This window comes from Myiozetetes cayanensis, unplaced genomic scaffold, assembly GCF_022539395.1.
Source record: "Myiozetetes cayanensis isolate MyiCay16 unplaced genomic scaffold, myiCay2020 scf7, whole genome shotgun sequence".
NCBI lineage: Eukaryota > Metazoa > Chordata > Aves > Passeriformes > Tyrannidae > Myiozetetes > Myiozetetes cayanensis.
In genome coordinates this window covers 47,693,790-47,719,231 of record NW_026087964.1, presented here as the reverse complement: position 1 = coordinate 47,719,231, position 25,442 = coordinate 47,693,790, and the positions used below count along the sequence as shown (strand labels likewise).

The following is a 25,442-nucleotide window of genomic DNA, read 5'->3' as shown; positions in this document are numbered from 1 at the left end:
GAGAACTGGAGCAGATCCTCACTATTCCTTTCTTGCTTAACTAGATTTGTTATACACTTTTTAATGCTTTTTTATATACTTTTTTTTTATTATTCCTACAGGTCAAAACCTTTTACTCGTATCAAAATGAACCTGCTTTTACTCAAAACATCAAGAGAGGTCTGGCTAGCCTTTTCCAGCTCCAGCTGCACTCTGGTTCTACCCGTGAGGTATGGTGCTCTATCAGGCAAGATCATCATCATCAGAGAAACAGGCAGAGCCTGATCTACTCTGGGAGGCGGACCTGTGGCTCCTACTGAAGAAGTTCACTTCAGAAGAAGTGATCTGTGATAGAAATCTGCCCTTTGATCTTGTTTGAGGTTGGGGACCTAAAGACAGTCTTCTAAGGAGTTGGTGACACAAGTCAAGTTGCTGCAATTAACATAAAGAAGTGGTGAAATCCATTTGATTTAAAATTCCTGTATTGATTTAGCTGAATTTGGTAATAAACCAACTTAAACCACATCACTATAAAAGAGATTATACTGATGTTTAAATTCAATTCAGTGGATGAGGCCATTTTAAATCAGAGTATCCACTCAAAATCAGCCATGGTTTAGCTGCATCCATTTCAGTTGTGTTCCATTCTTAAATTTCTGCAACTGTCCACTTGAGCAAAGCTGGAATTTAACTCAAATTTGTAAGTACAGTGTAAGCTGCCAGGTGTTTCCTACATTTTTTGTTTAAACAAATACTGTTACGTTTCTTATTAGCCATCTATTGAATAGTACCCCTGCCAATCCACAGCAGGTAGCTAGAAACACTGATATCCTTAAAACTGGTATATTAACCCAAACAGTGCAGCTTCTCAGGTACAGGATCCCAACAGTGGACCCAAACAGTGCAGCTTCTCAGGTACAGGATCCCAACAGTGGAGAAAATGCTTCATCTTTGGGAGGTGTTGTGGGATTCCAACTTAAAATTCAGGAAACTGTCCTAATCTAACTCTTTTTTCCAAGGTGGATGTTTCTGGGAAATGCAATACTACCTATCATGTGCGACAAGACCAAGTGACTAAAATAAAAGACCTGGACTCCTGTGAAATAGCCAAGGAAGGATTTACCAGCCACAACCCGGTATGATTTCTTTAACAAAATAAAATCTATTTAAAATATATTCTTAGCAACTATTACTCAACTTCTCAAAAATCCTTCTTGCATTACAGAAAGCAAATTCTACATGTAATTTTTGTAGTTTTACTAGCCTAAGCCTCATACGCAGTTCCTCCAGGGAGAACAGGGAATAGATTCTCCTCTTGTATAAACCACCTTGACTCAGCTGTCATTGAGTACAGCATACTAATTTGCATATCTTTTGAATCTCATTATAACATATTTTAGTTCCTATACAGATTTAGAGCACTTTTGTCCTGGCTGTACTGAAGTTTTAAATGATGTGAGGCTTCTTTTTTTTCTTTGGAGAAAAATCCTAGATACAGACACAGTCACAGTGATAACAGTAACCTTTTCCACAACTGCTGTAAATTCCAGGCAAGATGGTGAGTCCTGAATGGAATCCTGAAAGCTTCCCCAGTGCATAGGTGTAATACAGGAGGTGTGCCATAGAGGTAACTGAAGCCCTACTGGTCCTCCACTACTAGTAAAGGTCTTTCTAAGTAGTTACTACTAAGGGCACATGCTGAAGACACTGGGATTCTCCACATCAGAAGGTGGCCTTTCTCAGCTCAGAGAAGTACAAAAGCAGCACACACTCTCTTAGTAAATGGCCTTATACACTATGACTGAATTCCTGATTTTCACACTCACCACAAAGACTTCATCTTGTTTACAAAACAGATCTAGCAAGGAATCTGACTTTGCTTCCCGAGTGTGAACATGACAATCTCATTTACAAGACATTTCTCTGGAAAAGCTTCTCATCTTATTTAAACTGTATTTTAAACTAAATGTAGTACTGGGCATTTTCTCAGTTGCCGCCTCCTCTGTAACTTCCTCCCATGCTGCCTCTGTTTTTATCTCCTGTACATGCTGAATTTGAAACACGTGGTGCAGAAGTGAGTGGCTTCTTATTGTAGAGGGACTTCTTGAGAACCTGGCTTAGCATGAGCCCACATGCCCCTTCCTCATATGACCCTGTTTCATTACAAGTCTTGCCCTGATTTGGAACTGTGAGCTTTTTTCCTATTTTGTTGTTTACTGACTAGCCCTCTTTCTGTTTTATTTTTTAATTGTTTTCAGATCTTAGATATTGGTAAAAAAGTCACATCTGCCACAACCTATGTGCTGGAAGACAGTTTCTTTAAATCCATTAAGGCAGAAGAAAATTATGTTTTCCTTCTGAATTTCCGACGAAAAACAGGTGCCAAAATAGTATCAAAGTAAGTTGAGCAATTTGACTGTCATTGACAGGACTAGTGGTTCAAGTCAGGTTATATGTGTGTGTCTTATAGAATCAAGATCTAAGGCTGTAAACTCTGCAGGTAAGGAATCAGGTCTCTTTTGTATCCATATGGTGCCTAGTCCAACTTTGGTTAAGGGTTCTACCATGATACAAATAATAAATAATGGCATTCATAAAAAATTAACTAAAAACAAAGGAATTGTCCAAAACATTTAAAGCTACCCATCAGTGCTATAGGTGTTCTGTTCCTGTGTCTTCTCATTTCTTAAGAAATACTTCTGATGGATCTCCATTTCTAGTATGTGAGAGTTTGAAAGTATAGAAAACAAAATCTACTGCATAGAAAGGAAATACCAGTGAAACTAGATCTGTTTCTCCAGACTCCAGACTCCAAAGAATGGAAAGTTTGGAGATACTCATACAAGATAAAAGATTCAGGCATCTCAGTAGTATTAGATGTTAAAAAAAAAAAAAAAAAAAGTACATTTAAAATCTCACTTTCTAGATCTTCTTAAGAACAAATATATGAAACATTTCAGAATGTATATGGTAGTAATTCTGCTGGTATCAGATATTTCTGTGACCTTAAAAAACCCATAGGCTAGCCATGTTCTGAACATTTTAAAATAAGTACTTCAATAAACTTTTGTTCTATATTTTTTGCCCATGGAGGTTTTTTTTTGTTTGTTTCCTCTTGCTGTGATTTCTGCATTTCTGCACTATTGAGCTCTAATGGTGTCTTCACTGTGTGGATACACAGGCAGAAGCTGGAGCTGAAGTCAGTACAGGCTGGCCCTGGACTGATCGCTGGGAAGCAAGTCGCCAGTGTGATCAAGGCCGTGGACTCCAGCTATGTTGCCATGCCACTAGAAGCAGAGCCAGTGAAATCCGAATGCAAGAAGTGTCCTTCAGTAAGTAAACACAGGTGCATTGGACGTTGGGTCGGCTGGCTGAGCAGAACAAGTGTGAGAAGAAGTTTCTGTCCAAGCAGCCCACTAGGAGAGGTCTAACATAGCAATATAAAGCGCTCCCTGGAGTGGGGAGTATGGAACCGATGCAATTGGGTGCTCCACTCCACAAGGGTGTTTTAAGATTTACCACTGGAAGTACCAACCCTTTTGCTCTCCTTCAAAGATTGAGTGCACTATTTCTCAAGACCACTAGAAAATACAACACCCTTTTGGTTTTAACTCATCTTTGCCGACCGTGAGTTGGCAGAGGCTTATTTCCTCTGGGTAATGGAGTGGGAAATGACTTTTAAGATGGTTGGCTGGTGTTTATAAACAGTTCTGTTATGGAGGAGCTGAACTGTTCCTAAAAATTAAAGTTCATTAACCATTCCTTAGGCAGGGTAAACATTTGTTGATAATATATTAAGCTTCTTCTTACTGCCTGACCCTGAGGAAGTCTTTTATTTAAAAGACTTTATAGGTATTTTATAAGTATAAAATGGGGCTCTAGTATTCTTGGGAAGTCCAATACTGTTGTCATTTTTCCCTGGGAAAAAAATTTCCTTGGTTTTTATATTTAAGATATTTGAAAACTACTGAGTACTGTAAGAGCGTAATAAACTAATATAAGTTACTACAGTTACTTAGCAAACAGTATTCATGCTATTACCATTGTGGAATGAATTTAGCAGTGAATGTGAACATTAATGTAAAGATCATTATTCTCTGTTTTTGATATGCAAAATACAGCTTCTATGTAGCACACATAATCTCCAAAGATACTCCTTATGAACACAAATACCTTCCTATATTGGAATTTGTGCTTATTGTTTGGAAGCAGCATTACACTGTAATAATTGATCTTGTTTAATGCTTGTTGAGCCACAAAGAAGACAAAAAAATATATGTTTGGGGAAGTGATATAGAAATGATGGTGCATGTGTGCTGGAGCAGTTCTGAGCAGGGAACATCAAGGGATCTCAAACAGAGTAGGGACAGGTGTTTTTTCCCTGACTCTGCTCGTCGGGCTTTGTGCTGACCCATTTGTCACTTGGAACTGAGTTTGTCATAACAGTTAAAATTTCCAGACCAAGATAACAAACATGGGGTATAATTCCAGTGCACCGCCTGGGGACTGAGCTAAGTCATTATAAACTTAGTGGCACGATGAGAATGAAGTCCTGCTTTCTCACTGTATTTTTCAGTAACTGCTATGAAAAGATGGGGTCTATAAACAGAGCACTGTATCCAAAGCAGCAACATAACATATGGTGCTTATATATCATAGTATACATTAATGCCCTGCTGACATGCTGTGCCTTGGAGTTTTCATTTTCAAAGACCCTTTTAAATCACAGCAGGTCCATATGAATTTGCTATAATAACCACTACTATCCTCATTTCACAGATGGCAGCACTAGCTTCTCTGAGATTATGGCAATTGTTTACATTTAAGTTCGGGCCTAGATTTCTGTGTTTAGACACCATAAAGCATGTTCTTTTCAGAAGAGCTCACGCATCTTACACTTTGTTATGCTCATGGTTCCTACAGGAATAAATTCTTGCCCCTTTTTATTCTGAGGTGGGTTTGTTCTGTCTTGTGCAGCCAGCCTCTGTGGGTTGGTAAACAGCTGTCAGGCACTGACATTCAAAACCATCTCCTCAGTTTAGAACCTCTTGGTTTGGCTGGAGTTTTCCTAGGGTGCCCACAAGACTTCTGGTCTGATCTTCTGGTTAGGGAAGCTTGACCAAGCTTGCTGAGTTGCCATGTGGAAGTGTGTGCATCTTGTGCCTGACTCTTTGGGTTATTCAATCCAAACTGCCTGATGTTCACCTCAGGAGAATGAGAGCCCCTGCAAAAGCCAGTTGTGAATGCTGTTTTTAATGTCATGGTCACTGCAGGAGATGGAAGCTGCTCCTTGTAGCAGTTGGATGGCTAGAGCACCCTGCAAAGAGGAAGATTTGCTCTCCATTCTCTTTTGCTTGAAATGGCTCCAGCTTTCATCTCCCACCTTGCTCTACTCCAGGGTGTGGGCTAAACTGGCTAAAAGCAACCCACACAGCTGGGCTCTGCACAGGAGAAAATGAGGTTAGAGATTTTTTGCTGGACTATGGTGCAATTTCAACAGGGGGAATAGAAAGTGCCCCATATGATTATCCAATTTCAGCTTATAATAGCAACACTGACCTTGGTGCTAAGCACTAATCACCAGCTGAGGTTAAAAGACCCATCTGTGCCTCAGAACATGAGCTCCTCCCAGCTGGTCATTAATCCTCAGGAAATATCCTATGTCTCAATCATTGTTGCCTAATTATTGTTTGTTACAGTCGATAGAAGTTGCACTCTGTACTGATGAATGATACTTCTAATTGCCAGCAGGTTCAAGTGCTATTGCCCAATACAAAATCCACAAAGAGGGGAAGTATTTTAGTAAAGGTCAAATGGGGTGCTAGTGTTATTTCCCACTCGGGAAAACTGCAGTAAACACTGCTGCAAAGAACAGCTGAGTTTTCACCAAGGAATGTTCTCGATAATTTGAGATAACAGAGGCAAGTGTGAGAGGAAAGGTCAAAATACCAGCACCAGTTTCTTTTGGGAGTGTATCTGGAAGGACAGATATGGGTGCTTTGGTACTGTGTTGGCTCATTTGGGTAAAAAATGTGGTGTGGGAATAAATACAGCAGCAATGTATGAAGAAGCCAATACCTGTTCTAATACCATATTACCTCTCATTTTGTACAGTAGCTACAAATCCATCTGTATGCAGGTTTATGAATGAAAAAATGGGAATTACTTATTGAACATTTACTCCTGTCCTACACTAACCACTTAAAAATTACCGTCTTCTTAGAAAATATAATTAATTTGGGTATTGGGGATTTTGCATCTCCCACTTAAAAAAGAATTACTTAGGAGAAAATGGGAACAGAAAGAAAACAGCATATTCACCAGACAGCACAGTATATTTGCAAGAGAAGAGAATTCACTTTATTCCAGTTACAGTATAAATAAACTTGGTTTGTTCCAAATTAGATTGCAGGGAAATACTGAAGTGTTAGAAGAGAGACAACTATAGAAATGTTTCAAAGATATTTGTTCTGGGATATCATAAATTAAGTAATACTTAGCTAAAGGATCATCAGTCTATTGGATTTCAGCTAATTTGAGCAATAGCTGGCCCACATGTCTGCATTTTGTAAGCCTGATTTTGAGAATTGAAACCACAATCTGTGAGATTTGACATAATGTGAATTGGTTTGCAGCTTTCAGAACACTGGAAGAGCATCAGAGAACATATGCATCCCGAAAAACTTTCCACAGCTGAAGCTGCAAAAAGCTTTTTGTCCTTCATTAAGAGCATCAGAAAAGCTACGAAAGAAGAGATACTGCAAGTTATTAGAAGTGAAAATAAAGATCTTCTGTAAGTTATCATGAACGGGCTTCCAAAAGGTTTAAATTACTTGAAACTGCAGAAGGGCAAATTACATTCAAAGAGATTGAGTTCTACTGGTGATGTCCTAGCAATGCAAACCCAGTGGTCAGTACTGACTACAGGAAAAGGATTTTTTTTAAAGCAGCTGTGTTTATTCTCGTAGTATAATATATTTTCAGCACACCATTCAGCCAACAGGATCATATCTACAGTGCAAGGCCAACATGGTTTGTGGTTTAGCCAAAGGTTCTCATCGCACCTGCTTGTTCTGAAACATTCTATAACTTGTTCTTGACTTGCCCATATGTTTCCTTCAATCAGAAATAGAGTAAAGAAAGGAAAGGTTCATGCCTGGATATTGTCCTAATATTAGAGTTTGATTGTGTACAGTATGCACACCGAGACTCGAGAGTTGAAAAGGATTTTTGAGTCATATAGTCAGGATCTTTCAAACAAATTGTAGCAGTTGTTAGCAGTAGAGATAAACCTGAGAGTAACTCAGGCAGCATAGAAGCCTTTTCTCTACGTACCATTGTGTATGCAGTACTAAACCACTTTTTTACATTTACAATCTTGTCCTGTAAACTTTGATACACTTGGCATAGTTTCAATTTTTTTAATACTTATTTTGGTCCCCTATTTGCATAAATTTAAATATTACTCATGGATATGATTATTATCTGGATTTCCTGAAGCAATTGAGGGACATGTTTTTTTCCAACAAGAGTAAAAGATTCTTTTACCTGCAATGAAGAGATCTTTCCACATTAGCTTCTTTCTTTCAGTATGTAGAAAAGTCTTTTCAGTATTGTCTAGCTCACTGCAATGATATGTGCATTTAATTTCCACTTCTTTATAGTCCACAGGTTGTGGATGCTGTAACCTCCGCTCAGACACCAGAATCACTGGAGGCCATGCTGGAATTTCTTGACTTTAAGGATGCAAGCACTTCTGTCCTGCAGGAACGATTCCTGTATGCCTGTGGGTTCGCTTCTCACCCCAATGAAATGCTCCTGAAATCTTTAACTGTAAGTCAAGGGACAAAACAAATACAACAGAGTTAATACCCTTCAGCTTCATCCCAGTCAAAGCAGAAGGGAAAGAGAAATTACTGTTGCTGTTTCCAGTTTTCCTTTCCTTATGCCTTCCAGGGTTTGCTTTAAGCATACCAGTAACATAGAGCCTGCAAACAACAAACATTTGTAGGTCCAGACTGAAACTTTGTAAAATGTTATCAATATCTACCACTTGGAAAAGAAACATAATACTGAATGTTTGGAAAACAATTTGAGTGTTGTTTGATTGTTGCCTTATCAAAGTCCTGTGACCATTTAAATACTCTCTTCTTCTTTTTTTTTTTAAACGTAGATCCAAAATGAATATACTATTTGAGACATTGAATGTAACACAAGGGGAAAATGGCAGTAATTATATGTAATGATAGAGCTGTGCTCTGTTAAGCCTGAGCCCAGGCCATTGTGGTAATCACTGCCTTTGCACTGAACTAATGTTTACAGGAAATGAGGGACTGTATTCAACACACTACAGACTGTGGTTCATCACATTTAGACCAAGAGACTAACAGCATTGCTTTTGCATAACAGGATAAGTTCAAGGGTGATATCGCAAATGAAGAAATCAGAGAAACTGTGGTCATTGTCATGGGAGCACTCATCAGAAAGCTGTGTGACAGAGGAGGCTGCAAGCTACCAGTGAGTATCTGCTGTGCACTGCTGGCTGAATTCTGGTCTGCAACACAAGTGAATGATCCCTGCTGACATTACTGGGAGAGCATGAGAGACATTTTAAAATAAGTTCTTAATCTCCTATGTTTGATAGAGAGAGGAATAGTTTTTAAAATAATGATATCTACTTTGTCAGTTTTAGGCTTTGATCTGGTCTCTTACCATTTCTTTAAATTTCTCTAGTTTTCCTTTGTCTGACAGAACTTTTTTGCTCACTGCCTAGTCTGTCAGCAGAAGCAGTACTTGTGCTCTCTTGTCCCAAACCTTTGCCTGTTCTCAGAGAAACACTGGCAAACTCAAGATCCATTTAGTATTTTCAATCACCTTAGCTAATTTCACCTCTGTGAAGAAAATTCATTGGTTCAAATACTCAACTGTATACCAAACATGCATAGAACAACCTAGGAGGAAGACTATTCCCTTGAACGTGGACTGAGTAGATGCTGGTGTTAGAGGACGAGGATGAGGATGATCAGATAAGGCACTGCTGCCTGCTGGATCTGTGCTATTTGGAGCTGCAGCACACCGCCAAAAAGACACAGAGCACCTGAACAGGCCCTAGGAATACCTTTTAATTTCCCTTGTTAACTGCCAAGCACTCTTATAAAATGTTTTGAGGCACTAAAGAACAATTCCCTTGGTTTTTTTTGTGGGGACATCTTGGCCCCACAAGAAAGACCTGTGAAGCCCTGGAATCAGGGCAGGAGCAGCTAGCAAGAGATAAAACTGCCAGGTTTATCTGGACTACAGGACCAGGTGTCACTGTGTCTACAGTCACTTTGGTTGTGCTTGAAGGTTATGCTTGAAGGAAGCCATCAACATAAGGTTTACACCTTTGCTAACCCTGTGCAATGATACTTTCAAACAAAAACATGCTAGAACCCAGCCCTGCCCCTCATACTTTTGTGGGGGGAAAGAAGTAGGTTTATGATCACCATTTAAATGTGCTGTTGATTTTCTTTAGTTTGTTATGGAAGCCAAAAGGTTGATTCTGAATAGACTGGAGAAGGCCAAGAAAGATGACAATGTGAGGATGTACCTGCTGGCACTGAAGAATGCACTCCTTCCCGAAGCAATTCCACTGCTTCTGAAGTACGCTGAGTCAGAAGAAGGGCACATTAGCAGTCTTGCTGCCACTGCCTTACAGAGATATGATCCTTCTTTTCTCACCAAAGAGGTAAGAAAACATGATGCCCAAGGAAAGAAGTGCAAGAGACTATATTAAACAGTGGGATTGAGTGCAGTTTCAGTAAGTTTGCCAAAGACACCAAGCTGTGTGGTGCAGTCAAAATGCTGAAGGGCAGGGATGGTCTGGTGGACAGGTGCTACTCAGCCTTTGGCTCCAGAGTCCCACACAGCCATCAAAGGTGGCATGCAGTCTGCAGGGAAAACTGGGCTCCTTTCCCAAGAGAGAACACTTGGGCACCTGTACAACCCCTGTTCTCTCTTGTGCTTTCACAAAGCCAGGAAGAACGCACAAAATAAGACAAGGATAAAATAGCTGCATCTTACCCTGCAGCCTCCAGGAGTAAGAGAAGACGTACAAAATACCTTTACCCTGCACCTCATTTCATACCTACTGCTGGCCACCAGGACCAGGGTTGTCAGGGTGCTGCTCTGCAATTAACATGCTGGAGGCCATTCTGTCAATGGGGCTACATGGTTTTCCATGGACTTACCTGTAAAAAAGTGTGTCACAATCTTCTCAGGGATGTGAAGCCACCACAGGCACTATCTATAAAATTAAACCCACAAGATTCTTGATCTCTTAAAAGTACATATTTCCTTAACTGTCACGGAAATCTCTCTCTTGATCTTACCACTGCCACATTAATTTGATCTTAGTGCTGCTGCTTATTTACAGCCCCGCTGTGAAAACCAGTGTGGAAGGCTGTATTTGGTCTGTGGCTTGAGAGAACATAACAGATGTCCCACTTGTCCTTGTGGTCACTGAGCTATACATGTCTCATACATTCCAACAGGACCATGAAAAACAGGGTGCTGAAAATATATCCTTATGTATTAGCCTTAGCTATGGAGCTAACTTAAGCTAACTTAAGCTGATATTATAAACGAGATTCCAACCTGTACTTTGCCCAGTCATCTGTATGAGCATTGAGTGAATAATGTGTTTCCTGACCAGGTGAAGGAAACAATGAACAGGATATACCACCAGAATCGTAAAATCCACGAAAAGACAGTGCGAACCACTGCAGCTGCTATCATCTTAAACAGCAACCCATCCTATATGGAAGTGAAAAACATCCTGCTCTCCATTGGTGAACTGCCTATGGAAATGAACAAGTACATGCTCTCCATGATCCAAGACATAATTCACTTCGAAATGCCTGCAAGGTACATTAAGTTCAGTATAAGTAAATACAGCCCTTCCTTACTTCTTTGCAGAGAACCAAAGAACACACAGATTCTAACGAATTACTAAAATTTGAGGAGAAGTATAAAAGGATGCCCGATTTTCATGTCAGTTTTAGGTATTGTTAATTCGGGATGAATTTAATTGACATTCTTTTAATAGTCACATTTTCATAGGCACAAATAAGAATTAGGCACCTAACTTGCATTGCTGTGAAAAATGTCACCTGTTGGCCTTAATTCTCTCAGTGGGTCACTTGTTTTTATATTTTAAGAAGCAGTGAGCTTTTAAAAAAATTTTAAACATCTCAGCATGAGAACAAAAATAATCAAAATATCTCTTCTTTTCAAAATCACTAATTTGCAAGCAAGAACTTTGCTTGCCTTTCTTTCTATGACTGCAGGGAGTACCTGAAATTGGAAAAGAGGCTCTGGGTTAGGGCAGATTTTTAGTTGGAAAAGGTAATGGTTTTGAAGACCCTCTCTCCTACTGGGAAATTCACCCTCTCTGATATTTGATGGTTCTAGAGAAAAACAATACATTTTTCACTGTAAAATTTTTGTATCCCAGTGGTTTTGATTGTTTGTTTTGAAATACCACAGCAAAACAGTTCGAAAAGTTCTGAAGGACATGCGTGCTCATAACTATGACCGCTTCTCCAAGACGGGCTCTTCTTCTGCCTACTCTGGCTATATTACACGTAAGTAACCATGAAACTGCCTTTTAACCCTGTTTGTATTCCCAAACATTTGATTAATCCACTAGTTTAGTCACAGGTACCTTCTTTCTTTTTTAATTAAGGTGGTCCTGATATATCATCCACATACAGCCTTGACATCCTCTATTCAGGCTCTGGCATTTTAAGGAGAAGTAATATGAACATCCATATTTTTGATAGAAACGCTGAACTTCATGCCAGCCAGGTAACTGCCACACTGTACATAAAAACTAAAGCCAGTATGTGGTCCTTTTCTTACAGCTTCTAAATCAATTCAGCTAATGGCTTAAGACCCAGAAGTTTGCTGCACTGGGCAGAGAGCAAGCCAACATTGGGAAAAACCCCACAGTGTTTGCCCTAAACAAAAAGACAAGTGTTTTGTTCTGCATCAAGTTCTGTACTGTTTAGTTGATGTAATCAGTAAAAGCTCTGTGAGTTTGTAAAATTAAGTCCTACTTCTGGTATGTCATAGAATGGAAAAACAAGGAGTAGATCAAATGTACAAATCAAACAGATTTTAATGAGATGCCAGTGTTTTAGATTTCTCTTAAAGTTGGCAAGAACTTTCAATATTATAATGGTACTAAATCTATGCAGGACAAAAATTGTGCGGTGGGACATCTCTGGGTTTTCCTCCCAACTGTCCAAGGAAAATAGTCTTATGATTGAAGGGAAATTTGTTTGAAAGAAAGGTAGTCTCAGGATTGTGATCTGCATGTGGGTAAATCCTGCCTGCACCTAAAAACATGCCATGAAATTATTTTATTTTCTGGTTTTTCTTGCTGCTCGACCTAGTTCCATTAAGTCTTAACCTCATACTTTTACATCTGCAGCTACACAAATTAGAGTTAGGCTCTTGGACATTAAGAAAATATGTAGGGTTGTTAATAGTTTGAGTCAGGCAGAATTTTTTTCATTGATTCTGTATCACTGTTGCATTTTAGGTGGTGATCGAAGCTCAGGGTCTGGAGTCCATAATAGCTGCAACTCCCGATGAGGGCGAGGAAAACCTGGACTCCTTTGCTGGCATGTCAGCCATTCTGTTCGATGTCCAACTCAGGCCAGTTACATTTTTCCAAGGGTATGGTGATTTAATGTCTAAAATGCTCTCAGCAACTGGAGATCCCATGAACGTGGTGAAAGGACTTATCCTCCTGACAGATTACTCACAGGTACTAATAGTACACTATTTGCTTCTTTTTCTGTCTCTTGAGCACAGATGCTCCCTCCCCTACACCCTTGTTGTAGGACATCTTATTTTCTTCCTTTCAATGCTGATAAACCTGACCAATGTTACTGTGGGAGCTATAGGAAAGCCATGGGTATTAAAAAACAGAATTAAATTACATTAAAAACAAGTTAGAACAAGCGTGAGAACAAATATTCTAGAAAACGAAGTAACACTGAATAAATGCAAATCCAACTGAGTTTCCTGTTGAAAACTCATATGGCTATTAGCTAGGAGCTCCCCTCCCGCAGTTTCTTGTAATACAGTATTGTCCCATGTGGCCACCTAAGTTTTCCTCTTCACAAGTTGTCCAGGGACCTTGTGTCCACTTAGGCAATAACTGTCAGGTCAATGAATCACTGGTACTCAAACTTTCCCACATAACTAACATTCAAAGAATAATGCTAAGAGGTCCAAATTTCAAATATTTATTACTAGGCAAAACAAGGAAATAAAATGAGGGTTACACAGTTTTTATGCAACTGTCACTCCAAACAGTCTGCTAATTTTATGCTTACATAAATTCACATACAAATATAACTGGCTACTTATGTATCAATAATGTATTCTTGGAGGACAAGAATCTAGACATCTCTTTCAAAGTGCAAGGTCAGCACTTGGTTTGATATTTTTGCTCTTCCCAAGCAGGGATCTCTTTAGAACCTGTGGATTTAACAACTGTACTCAGCTTATGAAACATCTGCGGTCTCAAACTTTACTTTTTACTTTTTCCCTTTAATTTTTGTCAAAAGAAAATGCCAAAAGCAGATGATGAGACAATCCACTCTGAACAAAATTACACAGAAACACCCTCTGCACATGACAGCTTTCCCCATCTGAACCCAGCTCAAGCCCTTTATGATATTATGAGTCCAGAGGGCTTCCCAGGTAGGGCACAAATTGACTAACTAAGCTCATTCCAGCAATGCTTTACAGTTCACACACAGATTATGGGCAAAAACTTTACTGTGACCTATTCAGTAAACAGGCTGCAGAGGTGAGAAAGATAATCATGTCCAGTCCTGAGCACAGGAGCATTTAGAGAACTAAGTATTTTCCAACTGCTGTGCATGCACCAAGCTCCACACATACTCTGGCTGAATCAGTTGGCCGGGCACTCCTAGAGCTCGGTCAGCCAGCAAATTCTCCACTCCTTGCCTTTGGAGAACCTCACAAAAGTCTGGGACACACCAGGGCTGGGACTTTGTGTCATTTTTAACAATATCAGGGTGTAATATTTTCATTTGGTTGCTGCCTCTCTGGAAGCCTGGGCAGCAGTGTGGTGAGATGGGATCCCACCCTGCTTTCTCTCTTGTGTCGTCACTAGCACAGTGGCTGCCTAAGCTCGAGCAGTGGACACAACCAAAAGTGCACGTTCACAACCAAAAAGGCACTTGTTCTTACCTCCACATCCATCAAAGGCAGGGATTGTTTAAAGCACTGTTGAATGCAGCTTCAGGATGAGCTGTGTTTTAAGCACGGCCCGTCTTTCTAAGCATGGCCTTACAGCTACGCTCCAGGTGTCAACAGCACATCAACGTGGTTTCAGCACTTCCACGTGGCCAAGTTAAGCTTCATTAGAAACACCTTCACCTGCAAATTCTTGAACAGTGTTTACATCTGTACCAGAAAACGCTGTCAGAATGGAAGTGTGACTTTCCTAACACTGGAACTGAGGAAAAGACAAAGCAAGAGAGCCATAATTAATATAGTTTCTTGATAGTTAGGTACTACCTCCACTTTCCCAGACCAGCATCAACAGGCCTTGCCCAGAACATAAGCCCCCTTTAAAAATTCATACTGTAGACAACCAAGTCAAACGTGGGTGTATCTTCTTTCAACGAAGAAAACAAGGCATGGGAAACAGTGCTCGTTCTATAATACCAAAACTAGGTGTGCCACAGCTGGACACACTGATTTCAGAACAGGTGAAAACCAAACCAAAATGTTAGACACATACAGCACAGATGAAATCAAACATCAAAAGGACAGCTTGGAAACCAAGACTGGAGCTTAAAAATGGGGCAGTTGAATTGTCATAAAAGGACTGATGGAGCTTAAAAATTGGGCAATAGAATTGTCATAAAAGAACTAATGTCATATTTGGGTTCCAATTTGTGCATTGGTACAGCCTGATTTTGAGGGATATGATTTTTAAATACTAGAAACATTCTGCTCCCCTACTGCTGCTTATAAGGATCATTTTGCACAGAAAGACCAAAACTGGATTGTACTCAAAGTGCTACCAAATAAGACCACCTCCCCCCAAAAAATAGCTTCCTTTCATTGACCTTACAACAAGCAGTAGTCACAATAGGCTCATTTAGGAGGGGTGATTTCCAAATTAACAATATTGCTTCTAAAGCTTACACTCCCGCCCATCATCTGTGACATATTTACTCGCATGACTCCACAAACTGAAATCAGAGTGTATTTTCCAGCCATTGCTGTGTTGTTTGAGGTCTAAGAATAACTGCCCAGAAGTTATACTCTCTCTATGAAATAAACAGCTCTCATAAAACTGTTTTTGAGACTCCTAAGTCACCTGCATTAAAGTTCAGTAGTGTTAATAGTTCTCCTAGGCAACAGACCTGCCAGAAGCACAGAGAAATTAAATACTATATTAATAGATCAGAGAAACCATTTGAAAGCTAGACCCCAGTGGAAGATAGCCAGTTCTCAAAGAAGTGCCTGTTTCAGCTGTCTCTCTGTTGCATTACAGTGCAGTACATAAAGATTTTTTTTAATTGAAACGTAGCATGTTTGATCATTTAAAACAGTAACAAACGACCAGTTCTGATCTTTTGGATCACATTTTCCACTGCAAATGAGACACAAAGCTTAAAATAGGAAGGGAAAGGAAAATACTTCTCCTGAGGAGGCTGGGTCTCTGTGATTTACACCTCCCATCAGCCGGGATTGGATTTGCACATGAGACGAAGGACAGGACTGAACTCTAAATAAGGAAATAGATGAGCTAGTAAAACACAAGACGAGCACTCCTTAGCTTCTCTGCTGGTTTCAGTGACAAATATGACTTAATTCTAGGTAGCATTTAAGCCTTAAACTGTGCAGCCTACTTTAATGTTATTAGGTGCAATTTGACAATGCATCCAAAAATATCTGCTCCTCTGGTTGTGTGTAAATGTCTCTGCCAGCACGTATACTGTTACGTCCTCACCCACTATCAGCTATCCACCAATTCAGTCACAATTAAAAGCAAAATAAAATAAAGTAAAACAAACTTTATTTCCACGCCTAAACAGACCGAAAAGGGAAGTATTTTATGCCCCATTGCAGTGAGTAGAAAAATTCTCTTTGATTTCAGCAATCAAATGATTGTTATTTGGGTGAAAGTTAGAAATCAGAGCATCATATGACCACACTTGTGGAGGGCGTGCTGGATTTACCAGCCATAGCCAGCCCACTGCATTCTTTAAATCTCAAGCCCACTTTAGCAGCAGCTGACGGCCAAGTTGGTTCTGCCAAGTCGGTTCTTTCAAGGAAATAATTTCGAAGATATTGAATTTACCCTAAAAGGTTAAGTAAACATGTACAGCCACTGTAACTATCCAAGTCTTTGATTACAGCAGGAAAAGTCTAATGCTCTGAATAAAAACCTTCCTCAGTGTTGCTCCTTGCTATAGGGATTAGGAAGCTAGACTGCCTGTCTCTGCTTGCTTCCTCCTTAAATCTTGGGACAGCATTATTTGGAGCCACTGGACTACGGAATAGCTGAGAAGAGACAAGAGACTTCTAAGGTGCCTGGGCACCAGTGGAGGAAATTGAGTATTTACATGTCCTACAAATGCCTGCAGCATTACAGGTGCTGAGAATACCACAGGCACAGAAACCTGGGAGGAGGAGGTGCTCTGTAAGTGAGGCACATGATCAAAATAAACTTTCCCAAGTTAGTAAAGTTTCTTTTAAAATGGTGAGTTTATCCACTAGTTCTTAGGGAAGCAGAACAACTGTTTAATATGAGTTAGATTGCCAAGCTGGGTGAACCATAAAATCTTGGCTGTAAGTCAAAACTTAAAAGTAATGAACTGACATGACCCTGAGCTATATTATCGCTTCCGAAATGGACTTCCACGTGATGTGTTTCTAGTCCATCCTCAGAGGCTTCACGAAGCCATGAGCACACTTGATGGTTGATGGAAAATGCATTAAATGCAAATTCACGGTGGCAATTAAGGTGCATTAACTTATGGGTTTGGCCACCCAGCCACTGAGGACGTAATCCCTCTCATGTGGTGGGCTTGGAGCCACTACATGTGGCACAATTGGTGACAGCACTTTCCATCCTACTGCCAGTACAGGGCTGCCTTCAGGTGAGTTCAAGAAGTCACACTGTGCCAACCCAATGCTGGGGTTCCAGCAAGGAGTTTAATCTGAATAAGCTGGACTGCCATCAGAGCCTCTGTGAGGCTTGTGTGGTAGCTCTTGGAGACTTGATATTCCTTGCATGATACTCCTTGCAGCAATTATGCCAGCTGGCACACAGGGGAGAGGGGAAGGATGCAAAGCACCTTGCTGTAGCTTCGTCCCATTTTCGAGGGAGTGAGGTACATCAGAATGTTTTGTTCCACCCTTCCAAAAAAGCACTCTATTCATTTCTGCTCCTGAAAAATGACAAGTGGTGTGATTGCATTACAGAAGGGCATAAGTAAACCTCTGAAGTCTGCAGTCAGTAACCTGTACTTTTTGATGGCTCCAGGAGATTCAACTGCAGGCTGGGCCGGTGGCCAGTGCGGAGTTCCTGGGTGGATTGGCCATTGACATCTCAGGAGGGATGGAGTTCAGCCTGTGGTACAGGGAATCCAAAACCAACGTCAAGAACCGGTGAGACACTCCCAGCATGTGTTACACAGCTCAAGCTCCTTAGCCTTGGTAGTCCCAGTGAGAAGGATTTAAATATAAAAGACCTTGCAGATGAGTTAGAATTAAATAACTAAATAAATAGAATTAAATAGTTATGTGCATATATATATTTGCATGTTTGTAATTTAATTTCCTCTTTCTTTTTGTGTTTTGAAATAATTGTAATGCCTGAATTTATTTGTAGGGTAGCCGTGTTTGTAGCTGGTAACACCGAGGTGGATTCCTTCTTTGTAAAAGCTGGCATGGAAACCACTTTGGAAGTAGAAACGGCATTAGACTTCATCTCCACGGTGCAGTTTTCACAGTACCCATTTTTAGTCTGTATGCAGATGGACAGAATCGAGTCTCCGTTCAGGTAAGAACTAAGAGCACGTAATTTCTGAGGTGTCCTTCCAGTCAGCTGCTGAACCTGGACATTTTGGTTTTCAGAGCAACAAGGAATTAACAACTGAGGCCAAATTTCAGCCTAACATGATCAGGTGCAGTGTAGGCTGTTACATACACCAACCTCTCTGCTAACCCCTTCTTCCCTGTCCCTCTGCCCTGAGATTCAGAGAGAACCTTTTTGAAGATCACAGCTTGCTCTAAATGTGCACTTTAGTAAATTTTTTCATCTGGCTTTGCAAGTGAAGTAACTGAAGTGGAAGGACACTGGTCCCCTCATGTACAATCAGTTCTGACGGTGACCTGAAACTTTGCCAGCAGTAGTTCTCTGTTCCACTGTTGAGATAGGAAGTGCATAGCTATAAACTAGCTGAAGTGGAAAGTTTTCTTCGTCATCTGCTCTTTACTAGTGTCAACAAAAGTACCTGGTGTGTTAAGCTCTTGCATCCATTAATACTTTATTAAGGCACCAGTTTTTCTGAAAACTAAACCACTGTGCAATAGGTTTCAAAAGATACTTTCCAGCAGCCAAAGGATAGTAATGGAATTGGGTTTAAGGGGTTTACTACTCCCTCCTGATTCCTATTTACTAAGACCTCAGAAGGGTAACATTTTCTGCAGAGCCTGTACCAGCCTGTACTGTTCAGGCTTTTCTCATCCAAAACATATTAAAAACCTGAAAGAAATTAAAAAACTTGAGGATCTTCAGGAAATCCTAAGGAAACAGTATCTGTTATTCTGCAGATACTGAAACACCTTCTGATTATATCTGCACGTTGTGGAAGTGTAATCTCATCTGTGTGTAAAGTGTTTGGAACAGGGTGCAAATTTTGCGTGAATTTGCTAATGCCAGACCTCTGTGTTGTGTCTTTACAGGAGTCATGTGACTAAGTATGAAAGTCTGCCATCTGGCAGGCGGTACACTGCGAGGAAAGGGAAAGCAGTGATGCTGGCAGGGAACGAATACCCTCTCCATCAAGAAAACTCCAACATGTGCAGGAGGGTTTTTGGTGCAAAGTCTGATTCCGGCAGCGGCTGGTTTTGAAAGAAGAACCTGAGCTTTGGCTTTCCTGAATCCGTGGCTCCCTCAGTGATTTAGGCTTGTACGTACCATACTAACGTGGAGCTTGATCTTGCACTGCTGCAGTTAATGGGAAATTTGCCATTGATTTCAGTGGGCCAGGATCAAACTCTCAGTGCGTGCACAGTGTTTACATGTTAACCTATATTTAAAACTTTTGTAAAAAAAACCCTAAGACAAATAAAGACCAATTTGGTAGCATTCCATGCACTCCCTTAAGGGTGGTGCTTGTTCTTTATTTTTACTTTTTTTTTGGTGCCGAAAGCAAAAATAATCCTTCATTTTTCTTTCTTGGGGAATACAGAAGTCCGTGTTTTTGACATTTGGTAAAGACAATTATGATGTATAAAGAATGATTATTTATGAATATATTTTAAAGTATATAGGTGTTTTAGGCCTATGACCAATCCCCATTCAAATATTCAAGTACAGTTAACACCTAGATGGGACCATGAACTCCTGCTTACTCAGTATTGCCTGTTTACAAAAAAAAAAAGCAGGTTTTATTTTACATGATTTTAAAGGATTTTGCATTTTTTTTAAGCAGAATTTGATTATTGTTATTTATCTTTTGGAGTTTTTTATTAACTGCTGTAGTTAAATACAATTGATTAACAATGTGGGGTAATGTTTTCAGAAGTACTTACAGTTGCCTTAATTCTGTTCCCATTGAAATCAATGGTATGATTTCCGTAGTTATCACCAGGAGCAGAGTTAAGCCAACACTGGTTGCTCTTCAAGGTTGCGTCCTAAAAGTTTGTGTCCCTGTGTGTAACCAAGGCAGGTGTATTTCCAAAAAATGAACACCCACTAAGGCAATTCTGAACTATGATGAAGGAAAGGTCTTGAAAGAAATACATTTTGAATGCACAGTCTAGCAAAGCCTGTGCCGAGCCAGAACATTTTCTTCTAGGCAAGTTAGGCTGTATTTTAACGCCAAAAACTAATCACTACTCATACAAGTTCTCTGATTAAAATTACTTAGACACTTCAAGTAGTGTCTTCAAAGGAACTGTGAAAAAAAAAAGTTTTATACTTACATCAGCATTGCAGATTAAGAAAGAATATACCTCATCCCAGCTCAGCTGATCTCTGACATGATCTATCTGATTTAATTTTTATAGGACAAGGTGGGTAAGTGCTGGTGACAAAAAAGTAAACTCGAAAGCCAGAAACAGTTGTTTAAAAAAACCCCACCAAAACCAAACAAAAAGCAGGCAGAAAAAACTCACAGATTGTCATGAAAAAAAAAAAATTATTACAAGATTAAGAAAAAATCTAAATTATTTTGTGTTATAAAAAAAGAAGAGTGCAGAAATCTGCAAAAATCAAACTGTCAATGGGATGAAACAGTCTGCATATTGTCTTCCCTGAAAATGCTGATACATTTCTAGTCAAAGCATAAATAAAACTTGTAAAAATATAGTGTGACGAAATCTTTTACAGTCTTGCTTCTTGTCTGTTACCTTCTGGACTGGGAAAGCCTCTCATTGGGGAAGGAATGGTGTTGACAGGGGCAAGAGGAACTATTTTACTCACCTCCACATATGAAGCAATAACATAAGTAGGACACCCACTTGTCCTGGGCTCTCCCTCTAACCAGGAGACAAAGGTATCTCCCGAGGGTGGTGTAGAACCAGAGCAGGGTGCACCAAGTGCTGGAGGTGCCTGCCCAAGTCCTCTGCCCAGAGGAGAGGTAAGACCCAGGCACCCCTCTACAGTGTCAATACTTACCTCAGTATCCACTCTCAAAGTCTGCACCCTGTATGTTGCAGACACTCTTTGATACCTCCACTACTGTTTTAGGAACAAAAGGAGACAAGCTTTTATATTTGTTATTACTGGTTGCTATTTGTGTCATACCAAAACAAAAATAAGACCAGAGCTAAGTATTCACGTACCTGGAAAGAGGCAGTCTCCTCCTGCAGTGATCTGACACTCTAAATATAGGAGGAGGACAAAGAGTGGCACAAAGGAATAGCTATCATCACTATTTCGCTTGTAGAGAATTGAGATATCAACAAAGTGACAACCTCAGCTCTGCAGCCTATTATTTGCTTCAACAGTCCGCCAGGCTTTCCCATGAATTTACAACCCAAAATCAGAATAAAAAGGTTCTAGATAATGCAATTTGTATCTGTAAGATCTGTGTCTGATATCAGCAATCCCACTTCAAGGCTTACCCCCTCTCAATTTTATCAAATCGAAGAACCTGATGAATGGGTGCCTGCAAAACGGGGCCCTTTGGCACGTGAAAACAGCATAACACCAGTGATCACTTTTAAAAAAGCGTAACACAAAATAGTTTCCAATTGAGAAAGATAATTTGGCTACTGCCAAACATCTGGCCAACACCACTGGGTGTGCTTCTCTTTCAAGTTAAATGTTTAACATCATGTTTCACAGAGATGCTGATTTGTGTCTTTTGCTTTATTTATTCAAGCCCTGGCACAGCTTGTTGAGGAAAATCATGTGCTCATCCTCACTACTGAAATCTGGTCTTTCAGAGTGGGACAAAACCAGCCTGTAAGGGCAGCGGTGGGGTGTCCACAGCTTTGACAACATCCCTTGAAACTTAAATCAAACAGAGCCTCTGAGACCCACATTGCTCCTTCAGAAGTGATATGAGTCTTCGTGGATACCCTCTAGGCAAGGCAGCAAGACACTTGCTTCTGAAATTATCTGACCCTAACAGCTGGACATAATGGGGATTCCAGGAGAGGTTTAGTCCAACAGCTGGGTAATGGAAGGCCACGGCTTCCTTACTTGGGCTCCATAGCTACGGAAACAACAAAACCAACAAACTTCTAAAAATAAGGTGAAATTAATACATTGCTCCAGCCTGCACTCGAAATGAAAACAACACACTTAGGCTTACAACCCAAAGCAAACTCTGTGTTTACCAAATCAGCAGGGGTTAATCACAAAGATGTAACATGCATCTTTGATAATGGCATTAGGCATGCTTTTAAATAATCATCAATGGTAGCAATTAAACAATAATGCATATGTGAAGTTTAGAGAAGCAAACAAATGCTCAGTCCTTTTTAACTGGAAGCCCCAGAAGGAATGGTACTCCAGCTAAGTCCAAAAAGCAACACACTTGAAAAAGAAACTTTGAAACTTTCCTCCTAAAGTTTCATGGAGTGCTAATTTTTAAGGATTATTTTTCATATACTCTTAAAAAAAGTGTTCAAATTCCAGGATTCAGTTTTTCACTCCATTCCTCAATGTATTTTGATGTGGAAAGCACTGGGAAATACAAAGATTAAAGGTTCTTCATGAGGTTATGAATGAAGCCATTTGTGCAGTACAGTTTAGCACATGTTGGGATTAAGTCATTATCTTTGTAACATCTGACCAAAAATAAGTGCTGGTAAAATGCTTTGTTTCCTACTAGTAATGGATAAGAGTCAGAACTGCATGGGTGTAAATGAGCATAATCAGCATAATCTCACAACTGATGCTGATAGCATCTTCCTTTGCCTTTGTTAGGGGAAATAGGATCATCAATTACCTTACTTTTGATAAAAACTGATACTTGGTGAAAGGTGCTAGGGTTAATACACAGGCAACAACTTGTAAAATACTTAGCCCAGATTTCCAATGAGTAGATGTTACTTATAAAGCCAATTCTGACTTATTGAGAGCATCTGGTGGAGAATTTGTTTGGCTGGACACCACAGAAGGAACTGCAGTCCTTAACTATGGATATATTTTATGAGTTACAAGCCCATATAATGCATGCTGCAGTGCTACCTTTGAAATACAGGAAGATTTGTTAAAAATAGCAAAGTAAACAGAAGCCCTGATTAAGCAAGCTTTTTAAGCACATTTTTAACTTGAACTGTGTGTCTTGTCCAACAGAGGTCAATGGAAAGCCAGGCAGTGGCAGAGCTGGGCTGGCAGGAGCTATTCTGCAGCATCAGATTCAAATATGGTAAATAGGTGATAGGTACCTCAAAAATAAAACAGCTGGATAAACTAAGAAACTAAGAATATAGTTTGGGGTTTGGCAAGCAGATTACATGTTCTCAGTAGCAACAAGCCAAGAAGATAGCAATTCTAAAATAGGTGCTTCTTTTCTCTCTCTCTTTTTTTTTTTTTTTTCCCCCCCAAGTGCTATGTTTTATCCTGGATAGCTTGCTTAGATCTGACATCAGCGAATTACCTGCTTCTCATTTTAATTTGTTACCAATCCTTCTGACAAAAGAGTTGCATTTTTACCTTTTTGGCCTTGTCATTCCTACCAGTGATGTTTTAAAGAATATTTAGAAACTTGTAAGATTTTTTCTAACAATCACTGAAAATCCCACATATACTCCACCTGTCAGTTTATTTAAGGTATCATAAGAAATCCTCTTACTTTAATTTCAGTGGATTCTTGTGGCATGGGGCACATTGCCGCTGGACAAACACTGGTTGCAAAACTGGGCCCCTCCTAGGGAAAGGTTAAAGTTCATGTCTCTCAATTTATTTACTTTTGACCTTCTTTTGTAGAGTTTTCAGCTTAAATTTTCCATCTATTGTGACAACCAGCAGTCCTGTGAAGACCTACTTACAGAAGTCTACTGAAATCAGGTTCTAGGAGTGCTCTTCAGAGAAAGGAGAGTTCCCAAGTTTTGCAGTTGGCAAATGCAGGTCCCTTTGCAATTTCAAACTCCTCTAATTTCAACAAAGCGATCTAAGGCCTTTCTCTCCACTCTACACACCCACTATTAATTTGTTTCTGTTTTGGTCATCCTTTGATCTCCTGCGGTCACCCAGCTTGCTCCTGTTGGGCTAAGCCTGTGTGCTGTGCTCTTCCCAGTTCATCCTCCCCTTTCCCTATTCTTCAACATCTATGCTTGTTCCAGTCTTAAGTCTTTTGGGTCTGCCACGTGTATCTCTGTGTGAGAATCACTACGTAGACATTGGCAGTGAAATCACTGATGACGTCTATCCTAAATACAGCGCTGAGGTACAAATTTCAAAGAATCTGAAAAGAAAAAGAGAGAGGAAGTCACGAACACCAAACCACTGTTTTACCAGCAAGCCTGTGCTTCCAGCAAAGTAGGAAGACTGTGTAGCCTTGTCTTGTGAGTGATAAAGCAAATTCACAGCAGATGTCTTCATTCTGTATTACTTGCAGATAAATAATAAGATGGGAATCTGTTTTCCTTTAAGCAGCTAGGACACACAGTTAAAAGGAAGATCATTATAATGTGCCCCTTACATACTAAAAACTGAAAAGTAAAAGTGTTCTTTTCATTTTCAAGTCTATTTGGGGATTTTTCAGTGTTTGACTCATACTTTTTTAAACACTTGTTCTTAACAACAGAAGGCTACTCAATCTCCATGGGGGTAGAAGGAACACACGAAAGCAGCACAAATTTTTTCCTAGCAATAATTCAGGCAATACTGCTGTCCACTAATAAAGTTGTCTTATCTTTGCTCTTATAGCAATATTAGACAATGAAAGTAACATAGAGAATGAGCAGAAAAAACATTTTTCACCCCACCAATTGCTCTCTCTGCACGTACTGCAACAGACAAGAGGCAGTTCTTTGGATAACCAAACTCATATACCAGTCAAAGTTAGTCCACTTTGGGAAACTGGGGAGTTCTTTTTTCATGTAAGTTATACCTGGGGAAAAAAAATAATCAGAGAATCAAATGAAGTAATGCCCCCACCTTCCCTTTGTCCTAAGAGGGAAAAATAAACAGTGAGATCAGGTCAGAAAGAGACTCTGGGACAAACTTGGGGAGACTCTGAGTGGGAGAGTTCTGATCTTCTCTTACTGTTTAAATGTTGAAACAAATCATGCCTCAATTATGACTTCTTCTGCATAATAGCCAAGGTAACTTTGCAAACGTACAACCAAGCAAGGAACTTCAGGCTTACTTGCAATGTGTCTTTTACTGAAAAATACATTTTATTTATCATAACATTCAAAAAAAGAAAAAAAAAGGAAAACAAAACAGAACAAAACCCCCAACATAATACAAATGCTAACTCATTCAGTTACAAACTTTGGTACTTGGTGGTTTCAGGCAGTTTATTCTCACGTGGTTGTGATGTACTGAAATGTTCCCAATGTGCAACACGCTCCTAGTGCAATTCTGAGAGTGACTCCGCTGTCCTTCAATCCCAGGCTCGGGGCATCCTGCAGCAGGATCACTTCTTGTTTTGTCTAAGCACTTGTCACAGTGTTGTCTACATTGAGAGCAGCTCAGAGTCCATTTTTCTCCAGTTATATATCTT

General features: G+C 39.9%; 1 protein-coding gene across 1 annotated transcript in view; it reads left to right on the top strand.

Moving 5' to 3' along the window:
• Positions 1-20,641, top strand: part of MTTP (microsomal triglyceride transfer protein) — a 28,394-nt gene extending 7,753 nt beyond the window's left edge. Inside the window, exons 4-18 of the mRNA XM_050338479.1 lie at positions 102-209; positions 999-1,115; positions 2,238-2,377; positions 3,161-3,311; positions 6,615-6,772; positions 7,644-7,812; positions 8,389-8,496; positions 9,494-9,706; positions 10,673-10,884; positions 11,506-11,603; positions 11,705-11,826; positions 12,566-12,793; positions 17,570-17,694; positions 17,918-18,088; positions 18,994-20,641. Of these exons, the coding sequence (XP_050194436.1) occupies positions 102-209; positions 999-1,115; positions 2,238-2,377; positions 3,161-3,311; positions 6,615-6,772; positions 7,644-7,812; positions 8,389-8,496; positions 9,494-9,706; positions 10,673-10,884; positions 11,506-11,603; positions 11,705-11,826; positions 12,566-12,793; positions 17,570-17,694; positions 17,918-18,088; positions 18,994-19,162 (2,289 nt within the window). The 3' untranslated portion in view covers positions 19,163-20,641. The remainder of the gene's footprint in view (positions 1-101; positions 210-998; positions 1,116-2,237; positions 2,378-3,160; positions 3,312-6,614; positions 6,773-7,643; positions 7,813-8,388; positions 8,497-9,493; positions 9,707-10,672; positions 10,885-11,505; positions 11,604-11,704; positions 11,827-12,565; positions 12,794-17,569; positions 17,695-17,917; positions 18,089-18,993) is intronic.
• The last annotated feature ends 4,801 nt before the right edge of the window (positions 20,642-25,442 follow it).